At 44.1% G+C, this 11,828-nt stretch overlaps 1 protein-coding gene across 1 annotated transcript in view; it reads right to left on the reverse strand.

Moving 5' to 3' along the window:
- Positions 1-7,049, reverse strand: part of LOC124129574 — a 31,985-nt gene extending 24,936 nt beyond the window's left edge. The window contains exon 1 of the mRNA XM_048391047.1: positions 6,925-7,049. Coding sequence (XP_048247004.1) covers positions 6,925-7,049 — 125 coding nt within the window. The remainder of the gene's footprint in view (positions 1-6,924) is intronic.
- Positions 7,050-11,828: the final 4,779 nt, after the last annotated feature.

Here is an 11,828-nt window from a genome sequence, read left to right on the forward strand (position 1 = left end):
TACTCACTTCCTTCTATGTGAGGCTGTTATCAATCAACCCTCGCATTCCTAACATAGATGGTCAAAGGAGTTGGCTCATAGAAAACAGGAGCAGTTTCAAATGTTTATGCCTAATAATAATTTAGAGGAAATACTATTTGGGTCATTGTGTACTCCCTACAGGTGACCATTATCTCATTCTGTACTCCCTACAGGTTATCGTTACCTTATCTTGTACTCCCTACAGGTGACCGTTACCTTATTTTGTACTCCCTACAGGTGACGTTAACTCATCTTGCACTCCCTACAAGTGACCGTTACCTCACCTTGTACTCCCTACAGGTGACCGTTACCTTATCTTGTACTCCCTACAGGTGTCCGTTACCTTATCTTGTTCTCCCTACAGGTGACCGTTACCTCATCTTGTACTCCCTACAGGTGACCGTTACCTTATCTTGTACTCTCTACAGGTGTCCGTTACCTTATCTTGTACTCTCTACAGGTGTCCGTTACCTTATCTTGTACTCTCTACAGGTGTCCGTTACCTCATCTTGTACTCTCTACAGGTGTCCGTTACCTTATCTTGTACTCTCTACAGGTGACCGTTACCTTATCTTGTACTCTCTACAGGTGTCCGTTACCTTATCTTGTACTCTCTACAGGTGACCGTTACCTTATCTTGTACTCTCTACAGGTGATCGTTACCTCATTCTGTACTCCCTACAGGTGATCGTTACCTCATCTTGTACTCCCTACAGGTGACCGTTACCTTATCTTGTTCTCCCTACAGGTGACCGTTATCTCATCTTGTACTCCCTACAGGTGACCGTTACCTTATCTTGTACTCTCTACAGGTGATCGTTACCTCATTTTGTACTCCCTACAGGTGACCGTTACCTCATCTTGTACTCCCTACAGGTGACCGTTACCTCACCTTGTACTCCCTACAGGTGACCGTTACCTCATCTTGTACTCCCTACAGGTGACCGTTATCTCATCTTGTACTCCCTACAGGTGACCGTTACCTCATCTTGTACTCTCTACAGGTGATCGTTACCTCATTCTGTACTCCCTACAGGTGACCGTTATCTCATCTTGTACTCCCTACAGGTGACCGTTACCTCATCTTGTACTCTCTACAGGTGACCGTTACCTCATTTTGTACTCCCTACAGGTGACCGTTACCTCATCTTGTACTCCCTACAGGTGACCGTTACCTCATCTTGTTCTCCCTACAGGTGACCGTTATCTCATCTTGTACTCCCTACAGGTGACCGTTACCTTATCTTGTACTCTCTACAGGTGATCGTTACCTCATTCTGTACTCCCTACAGGTGACCGTTATCTCATCTTGTACTCCCTACAGGTGACCGTTACCTCATCTTGTACTCTCTACAGGTGACCGTTACCTCATTTTGTACTCCCTACAGGTGACCGTTACCTCATCTTGTACTCCCTACAGGTGACCGTTACCTCACCTTGTACTCCCTACAGGTGACCGTTACCTCATCTTGTACTCCCTACAGGTGACCGTTACCTCATCTTGTACTCTCTACAGGTGACCGTTACCTCATTTTGTACTCCCTACAGGTGACCGTTACCTCATCTTGTACTCCCTACAGGTGACCGTTACCTCACCTTGTACTCCCTACAGGTGACCGTTACCTCATCTTGTACTCCCTACAGGTGACCGTTATCTCATCTTGTACTCCCTACAAGTGACGTTACCTTATCTTGTACTCTCTACAGGTGACCGTTACCTCATCTTGTACTCCCTACAGGTGACCGTTATCTCATCTTATACTCCCTACAGGTGACCGTTATCTCATCTTGTACTCCCTACAAGTGACCGTTACCTCATCTTGTTCTCCCTACAGGTGACCGTTATCTCATCTTGTACTCCCTACAGGTGACCGTTACCTCATCTTGTACTCTCTACAGGTGACCGTTACCTCATTTTGTACTCCCTACAGGTGACCGTTACCTCATCTTGTACTCCCTACAGGTGACCGTTACCTCACCTTGTACTCCCTACAGGTGACCGTTACCTCATCTTGTACTCCCTACAGGTGACCGTTATCTCATCTTGTACTCCCTACAAGTGACGTTACCTTATCTTGTACTCTCTACAGGTGACCGTTACCTCATCTTGTACTCCCTACAGGTGACCGTTATCTCATCTTATACTCCCTACAGGTGACCGTTACCTCATCTTGTTCTCCCTACAGGTGACCGTTATCTCATCTTGTACTCCCTACAGGTGACCGTTACCTTATCTTGTACTCTCTACAGGTGATCGTTACCTCATTCTGTACTCCCTACAGGTGACCGTTATCTCATCTTGTACTCCCTACAGGTGACCGTTACCTCATCTTGTACTCTCTACAGGTGACCGTTACCTCATTTTGTACTCCCTACAGGTGACCGTTACCTCATCTTGTACTCCCTACAGGTGACCGTTACCTCACCTTGTACTCCCTACAGGTGACCGTTACCTCATCTTGTACTCCCTACAGGTGACCGTTACCTCATCTTGTACTCTCTACAGGTGACCGTTACCTCATTTTGTACTCCCTACAGGTGACCGTTACCTCATCTTGTACTCCCTACAGGTGACCGTTACCTCACCTTGTACTCCCTACAGGTGACCGTTACCTCATCTTGTACTCCCTACAGGTGACCGTTATCTCATCTTGTACTCCCTACAAGTGACGTTACCTTATCTTGTACTCTCTACAGGTGACCGTTACCTCATCTTGTACTCCCTACAGGTGACCGTTATCTCATCTTATACTCCCTACAGGTGACCGTTATCTCATCTTGTACTCCCTACAAGTGACCGTTACCTCATCTTGTTCTCCCTACAGGTGACCGTTATCTCATCTTGTACTCCCTACAAGTGACGTTACGTTATGTTGTACTCCCTACAGGTGACGGTTACCTCATCTTGTACTCCCTACAGGTGACCGTTATCTCATCTTGTACTCCCTACAGGTGACCGTTACCTCATTCTGTACTCCCTACAGGTGACCGTTACCTCATCTTGTACTCGCTACAGGTGATCGTTACCTCATTCTTTACTCCCTACAGGTGACCGTTACCTCATTCTGTACTCCCTACAGGTGACCGTTACCTCATCTTGTACTCCCTACAGGTGACCGTTATCTCATCTTGTACTCCCTACAGGTGACCGTTACCTCATTCTGTACTCCCTACAGGTGACCGTTATCTCATCTTGTACTCCCTACAGGTGACCGTTACCTCATTCTGTACTCCCTACAGGTGACCGTTACCTCATTCTGTACTCCCTACAGGTGACCGTTACCTCATCTTGTACTCCCTACAGGTGACCGTTACCTCATCTTGCACTTCCTACAGGTGTCCGTTACCTCATTCTGTACTCCCTACAGGTGACCGTTATCTCATCTTGTACTCTCTACAGGTGACCGTTACCTCATCTTGTACTCCCTACAGGTGACCGTTACCTTATTTTGTACACCCTACAGGTGACCGTTACCTCATCTTGTACTCCCTACAGGTTTTCCGTTACTTCATTCTGTACTCCCTACAGGTGACCGTTATCTCATCTTGTACTCCCTACAGGTGACCGTTACCTTATCTTGTACTCTCTACAGGTGATCGTTACCTCATCTTGTACTCCCTACAGGTGACCGTTACCTCATTCTGTACTCCCTACAGGTGACCGTTACCTCATCTTGTACTCGCTACAGGTGACCGTTACCTCATTCTGTACTCCCTACAGGTGACCGTTACCTCATCTTGTACTCGCTACAGGTGATCGTTACCTCATTCTTTACTCCCTACAGGTGACCGTTACCTCATTCTGTACTCCCTACAGGTGACCGTTACCTCATCTTGTACTCCCTACAGGTGACCGTTACCTCATTCTGTACTCCCTACAGGTGACCGTTACCTCATTCTGTACTCCCTACAGGTGACCGTTACCTCATCTTGTACTCCCTACAGGTGACCGTTACCTCATCTTGCACTTCCTACAGGTGTCCGTTACCTCATTCTGTACTCCCTACAGGTGACCGTTATCTCATCTTGTACTCTCTACAGGTGACCGTTACCTCATCTTGTACTCCCTACAAGTGACCGTTACCTTATTTTGTACACCCTACAGGTGACCGTTACCTCATCTTGTACTCGCTACAGGTTTTCCGTTACCTCATTCTGTACTCCCTACAGGTGACCGTTATCTCATCTTGTACTCCCTACAGGTGACCGTTACCTTATCGTGTACTCTCTACAGGTGATCGTTACCTCATTCTTTACTCCCTACAGGTGACCGTTATCTCATCTTGTACTCCCTACAGGTGACCGTTACCTCATCTTGTACTCTCTACAGGTGACCGTTACCTTATCTTGTACTCCCTACAGGTGACCGTTATCTCATCTTGTACTCCCTACAGGTGACCGTTACCTCATCTTGTACTCCCTACAGGTGACCGTTATCTCATCTTGTTCTCCCTACAGGTGACCGTTACCTTATCTATTACTCCCTACAAGTGACGTTACGTTATCTTGTACTCTCTACAGGTGACCGTTATCTCATCTTGTTCTCCCTACAGGTGTCCGTAACCTCATCTTGTACTCCCTACTAATGACGTTACGTTATCTTGTACTCTCTACAGGTGACCGTTATCTCATCTTGTTCTCCCTACAGGTGTCCGTAACCTCATCTTGTACTCCCTACAAGTGACGTTACGTTATCTTGTACTCTCTACAGGTGACCGTTACCTCATCTTGTACTCCCTACAGGTTTTCCGTTACCTCATTCGGTACTCCCTACAGGTGACCGTTACCTCATTCTGTACCCACTACAGGGTGATTCGGGTATCACAGAGCCTGACCACTCGACTAGTTTTAGCCTACACTCACAAGTAATGGTTATTTGTAACAGGTTCGTTACCCCGGATCCCCCACAGGAATTGAATACATCGAAAACTTACCCGGGGAAGCTAGAGAACAACATAATTAAAATGGATTTCAGAATGAATACCAGTGCTTCTTGGTAAGGATAAGATATATTGAAGAACAACATCCTTATTACAATTAGGAGCGACGTTTCGTTGTTGGTTCTGACACTGTTATCAAGCATGTGTTAGAAGCTACAACGAAACGTCGCTCCTAATTGTAATAAGGATGTTGTTCATCCATATATCTTATCCTTACTAGACCGCCTCCGTGGTCTAATGGTGGAGCGTCCGCCCGAAGAGCGGAAGATCCGAGGTTCGATTCCCGGCCGCGTCATACCAAAAGACGTTAAAACGTGGTACTTCAATTAAAAAGTGGCCCAACGTCTGACTGCTATCTGTGTTGTTGTTACACTGTCTGGCGCTCGGCATTAAGGGGCTAAAACAAGGACAGGTCGGCTTGGAGTCATTATACTGTGTCTGAGTGGGGTATTCATGTTAAACTGCGGTATGGTATCTCAGTGGGCCAACACAATAAATCGGCGTCAGTTCGGACTAGTACAAACAGCCTCTCTCTCTCTCTCACACACACACACACACACACACACACACACACACACGTCATCATATAAGTGCAATAATCTTTGACGCGACTTTAAACCCCATTTCACCTCAACTCCTTATTTCGTACTTCAACTTATATATGCCTCTCAAAGAAACAATGCCTCTTGATTCGTGATACATAGGATTATCTAAGAAGTAACTATACAGCTCGACAGTTACAAGTAAAACCTACTGTGAGACCAAGTGAGACCACCCGATCGAAGTTAGACAGCTTCTACGACGGGTGCTTCGATCTTAATTAATCAAGCACCTTCAAGCCAGACCACCTCTTATCAGAGCGTCCCAGGGGTCTATTTCAATCCGGGTTCCCACTGGGTTATAAAGAATTTTACCATGACATTGAAGAATGCTTGATTCTGGCCCATACCTCTTTACTGATACCTCTTTTCCATTTTCACACAAAAAACGTGCGTAAGAAGACATCAATTTATCGACAGCCTTCACATCGATGCATATAACAATGGCGGCCGATAACCCAATAGAATATTGTATACGTTCGATATCAGAACAACAGCTTACCAAACCTGATGAAATCTATTTAAGAACACACACAATGAAGTAAAACACACGAACCACTGTGGCAGGGTCACATCAGAAACATGAGACGTCTCTCTCGTGTAGCTGTCTGCTGCTAAAACAGCGGTAAAGTCAGCAATGCTAGTGGCAACGGTTGTGCATTTCGGCTCACATTCCACCAGTACAGCACCAGGTTAATGATCCATATAACTACTGATCGGGATTGCCCTCTGTGTAATGACATGTGTAAACAGCACTGTCACCGTGAACAACCACGTTGGCAGCCATGGACAGTGAAGAGTAAAGCCCCCTTTACACAGGGCTGCGACCTTTGTGCCACCAAAAACTGGCCAGGACGCTCAATGGTCGCCTAAACCCAGAAAATCATGTTTCTATGTAACTGCCCCAGCAGTTGTTCAGCAGTAACTGCTCGAGTTGTTCAGCGTCTGCAACCACAATGAAACACTGCAAACCCTCTATTTCTAGGCAGGCTGAGGAGGCACTACAGATAGCTCAAAGGAGGCAGAAAAGAGGCAGAAGCATTGTCATGGTGTCTCAAGGGTTGCTGTGGTCGCTGAATGGAGGCACGACGGTCGCCACAATGATCATTCAACCATCATTCATGTTGGTCGCCCAAAGGAGGCACAAGGGAGGCAGAAGCATCGCCCAGATTGACGGGGAAAAATTGCAGCAGAAGGCATCTTTTACCTGGCGACTATTGGGCGACCCCTGTACCTTCATTCTGCAACAACGGCAATGTTTGTGCCTTCCTTCTGCCTCTTTGAGCCACCTTTAAGCCACCTTTGAGCAACCAACCTCCTCGGCGACCTTTGTGCGACTATTTTGGACATGTTCAAAAACTCACGGCGACCATGGCGATGTCTGAACCTCCTGTGTACCACCTTGGAACGACCTAGGCAACCATTTTGCCTCCTTTGGGCCTCCAACGACGACCTGGCGAATTTTATGGGAAGACACAAAGGTCGCCATCCTGTGTTGAGGCCCCATAAGTAGGTCAAGTTCAGCCAGGTCGACGTTCGGGGTGGAGAGACACTTGATCACTACCTGTGACCCCTTTTCGGAACGTTCTAAGATTGCTGACCTATGTACCCATCTCTAATTACGCGTTCCAAAAGACTACGTTTGAAACCAGTCTTGTCGTCTCGTCGTCGTGGTAGAATGGAGCTAAACCTACTTTGAAGTTACATGTAGCCCCCCTGTAGCTTATTATATTTGTCTTATTTTATTTTGCATAACGACACCGCTAAAGCGCTCAGTTCCAAACAAAAATATAATGTTTCAAACCTGCAGTGGGACTACATCCAATTTCAAAACACATTAAGTTTATCTATCTCTTTTATAGAACTGCCTTCATTTTAGAAAAGATGAGTATGTAATGAAGCTTAAATGAATCAGAGTATATATATCAAAATATGTAATAAGTATGCATATTTGATTCAATCGAGTGTTTTAACAGACATTCTCTCTGAAATATTTAGCTGTAAAATGCTGCACGGGAACTCCCTGCCACATACAATAGTGTCAATAGTGGTCAAAGGGAAACAACTCTTAAGAATCCTTGTTGGAGTCCGTGACATTCACACAGCCTGTTCGCCATGCTTCGTGTTGTTCTGCCATGGATTTGTGACATCTGAAATAGTTTTTAGGAATATCTTTGCTACTTTGGTGAAATGTTACACGGTGTTGTTATTTTTTGGGAGAAATGAAATTAATATAATTGCATTTTTGGCATGATGTTGGTATACGTGTATTTAAAACTCCATCCGCTATATCAGCAGGTGATACCCAATTCATAAACACCAAATAGCATTATACTTTGGAAAAAAGTTCAAAACTGTGCTGCCAGGCTTGTTACTAAATCAAAAAGTTTGACCATATCACACCGATTATACGGAACATCCACTGGCTCAAAATCAATGAGAGAATCCAGTATAAAGTGATGTTGATTGTGTTCAATGTGAGACACAATAAAATAACAACTTATAATATCAGCGAGCTTCTTGAAGAGTACGTGCCTGGGAGATCTCTCAGATCAAGCTGCCAGTCCCTACTCTCTGTGCCTAGTGTTAGAACGGTAACTTTTGGAGGTCGGAGTTTCGCCAAAGTAGCCCCTGAGCTATGGAATAGGCTTCCATTGGATATCAGGAACATTGACAGTTCTACTTTGTTCCGATCAAGACTCAAAACCTATCTTTTTACCAAATCTTTCTTGGAGTATTGAGGCTTTGTGTTTTCCTAGCTGTGTAATGTGACTCAAATGAAGCGCTTTTGAGCAGTTCTTCGCACTGGATACCAGCGCTATATAAATCTGTATTATTATTATTATTATTATTATTATTATTATTATTATTATTATTAAAAACAGTCCGTGTAATGGAGATTATAATGTAAGGTCCAAGAAATCAGTATACAAATAACTAAAAGTATGCATTTCGTTTCGGTGAAAATACACGCCATAAACATCAATCCAACAAATATTATCAATGCTTCTGTCGCTAAATGGTTGAAATAATGCCGATGCGAAGATAAATTTTAATTCGCTCACTTCAATGCTTCTAATAACCTAAAACCTGAAACTTTCATTTCTCTGGCTATTTAGAAGTTATATGCTATCCGGACTAATGACATACAACCCGGGTAGTGAAAACACATGTACTGCAATGAAGCACAGCTTTGAACCAGAAATCACTTACCTCTTGGTACGACTGTTTTAGCAACTGATTTATGACTACCATTGTCTGGAGTACATTTGACTCCAAAGGCTAATTACCCTGTAGCCATGTCTCCATAACTTAATTGTTATTACGTTTTAGGCGCTAATCCCTGTTGTTAATCCTCACCAACATTCCATTGTATATTGACTGACAGCCAACCTGGGCTACATCTTAATCACTTCCCGTTAATTACTGTTTTTTTATAGTATGGCATTTATTGCCCTAATTGATCATCCCATGAACTGTGTTGGTTAATCACGCCCACATGTCCAATGTCCAAAGCAACGTCGTTGTCTCTTTGTCTGTCCATTGTTGTTCATTACTATATATGTGCTACCATTACACAGTTACTACGGTGTTAGTCAGGCTTGGTATTCCGAGTGCTGGCACAGGGACGACCTCGAGCAGGATGTGCCGCTCGTAGGAAACGCCCTGAGGTGAGCTGGAACTAGGCTCACCTCTTGTACGCCTGAGCTGAAGGTCCGCTCATTGCTGTGTTTGTGTTGTCAGAGCAGGTATTCAGCTCATTGTGAAATTGTTGTTTATTGTTTACATGTTGTGCATAAAGCGTTCCGGGACAGTGATGTCGATTTTGTCCTTTATTACCCCAAGAGCTAATTCCCCGTCAACACAAGCCCGTTGACACGACAATAAGAAAGTATGTGAATTCTGGTTTAATGACCTATCTTTGGGGTTTTGAGAAAACACATGCCATACGTGGTGCCATGAAAACAGATATATAAGCACTGCATACATAAGACCCAGCCAGAAAATATTTGGAAGAAAAACATGAGTGAAAAGCATTATGAATGGACCTTCACGGATTCACGTCACCTTATTCGCAGGTCACCGGCGGCCTTGTCAGATCATATGGGATCATAACTGCCATACTGGAGGGGCAAACATGAATATGCAAACTACGCAACAGACGTTTTGATACATAGAAACAGAAATGAACGTCCCATAGTAAAACAAGCAGATACAGAGATGCAATGGAGATACATGATATGTGCAGATACAATGACAGAATTGAGATAGATCCTCATATCAGATCTATGGTAGAGCGTCAGCCCGGAGAGCGGAAGGTCCGGGGTTCGATCTCCGGCCGCGACATACCAAAAGACGTTAAACGATGGTACTTGTTGTTACCCTGTCTGGCCCTCGGCCTTAAAGGGCTAAAACAAGGACTGGTCGGCTTGGAGTCAGTATACTGTGTCTGAGTTAAACTGCAGCATGGTATCTCAGTGGGATAGCGCTATAAATCCGGACACACACACACACACACACACACACACACACACACACACACACACACACACACACACACACACACACACACACACACACACACACACACACTGTCATCTAAAGTCTGGTTGCCCAACGTTTGAAATTGTTCCCACCGACGTCTCTTGGTTGATGCATGCCATCATATCCCATGCATAGATCGATGTTCATTATGTCAATCACTGGATTGTCTGGTCCAGACTCGATTATTTACAGACCGCCGTCATATAGCTGGAATATTGCGGAGTGGGACGTTAAAGATCAAACAACAAACAAACAAACAAACACGTAATTGTATCGGCACACATACCATATTTCATATTATCTAGTGCGAAGTGTTGCTATGTATGCCTTGTTATTCTGAGTAACTGCGCCATAGTATTCAGTGGGTGTATTCAGTTCCACGTGTATCCTTTGTGCATCGGTAACTGCGTATGGCATGATCTTCAGATAGACAGTTTGCACCCAAAACTACGTGTATAAAGTACAGGCGGTCGGAGTACACGACAAGCGTTTACAAAATACAATAACACGATATCGCTCAGAATCTAGAGATCGCCACAGGTAGCTCTGTCTAAAGGTATTATGAACACTGTCTTGTCAACAACGCAACGGTTGTTTTAGTGGGTAAGAAAAACGAGCCAGCGTGTACACTTCAATATGGTAAGATGCCCACTTGCTCCATGCTATCTGTTCACGTCCGTAAACACTACAGCTCCTCTTTATACATATCAACATGCTATGTGTGGGTGTTTCCTCGTATAAGACTACATTACTATTCAAATAAGCAAATATCAAAGTGCACATTTCCATCACGTTTATGTGATAAAAAGATTAAGTGAGTGAGTTTTGCACCGCTTCTTGCTGTATACCAGCAATATCACTGTGAGGGACACCCGTAACGGGCGTCACGCATTGTACCTTCATGTACGCGGGGAATCAAACCCGGGCCCTCGACGTGGCGAGCAAACACTTTATCCGCTAGGCTCCTCAAGAGTCCCTATATGCAATATATTCGCTGAACAATTTATCATATGTGAAAACACAAAAAAGGTCCATCGTAATCCATTATACAGCGAATGATGGTATAAAAATGGCTTGTCAGCATTCATGAATTGCGTGTTCTGTTTGTTCACTTTGTAACATGTTGTTTGGTACAGTCACTTGGCTACTTTCGGGCGTCAGTTGTTGATGGAAAAAAGTTCAAATGTATTTTTGAAAAGGCGCGATAACGTGATACAGGAGCATGTTTAATAAGAAATCTGTGCAAAAAGCTGACTGTACGATTCCAACTGCATCATAAGTGTTAACATGGGGAAAATGGACAAAGTTCTACAAATATTTTATCACGTTACATGCCACATATTAAGAATTGGAAATTGTGAAATAAGAGAATATTACAACTAACGACCACGTTCCATTATCTTTAGACGGCCAACGGTCAACCCGATAACGCATTTCGGACAGGACCAGCATCTCTCATGGTGCTGGTCAGATTATCTGTATCTGCAGCTGTTTACCATCCACCCTTATCAAATCACAGGTACCACGTATGCATTCATGGTATACTAGCAACTGGTAAACTATTATTCTGATTAAACTTCACTCATAAACACCTTTATCATCAATGCCTCGGTCAAACTCAATTATATATTCCTGTCTAGATAGCGCCACTAAAGTTCGCAATAACAACTTTATCGTCACTTTAATCAGTAAATAAGATTATCTGTAACAGCCAGAATAGGTA

This window comes from Haliotis rufescens, unplaced genomic scaffold (genome assembly GCF_023055435.1).
Source record: "Haliotis rufescens isolate VD_foot unplaced genomic scaffold, xgHalRufe1.0.p SCAF_9, whole genome shotgun sequence".
Classification (NCBI taxonomy): domain Eukaryota; kingdom Metazoa; phylum Mollusca; class Gastropoda; order Lepetellida; family Haliotidae; genus Haliotis; species Haliotis rufescens.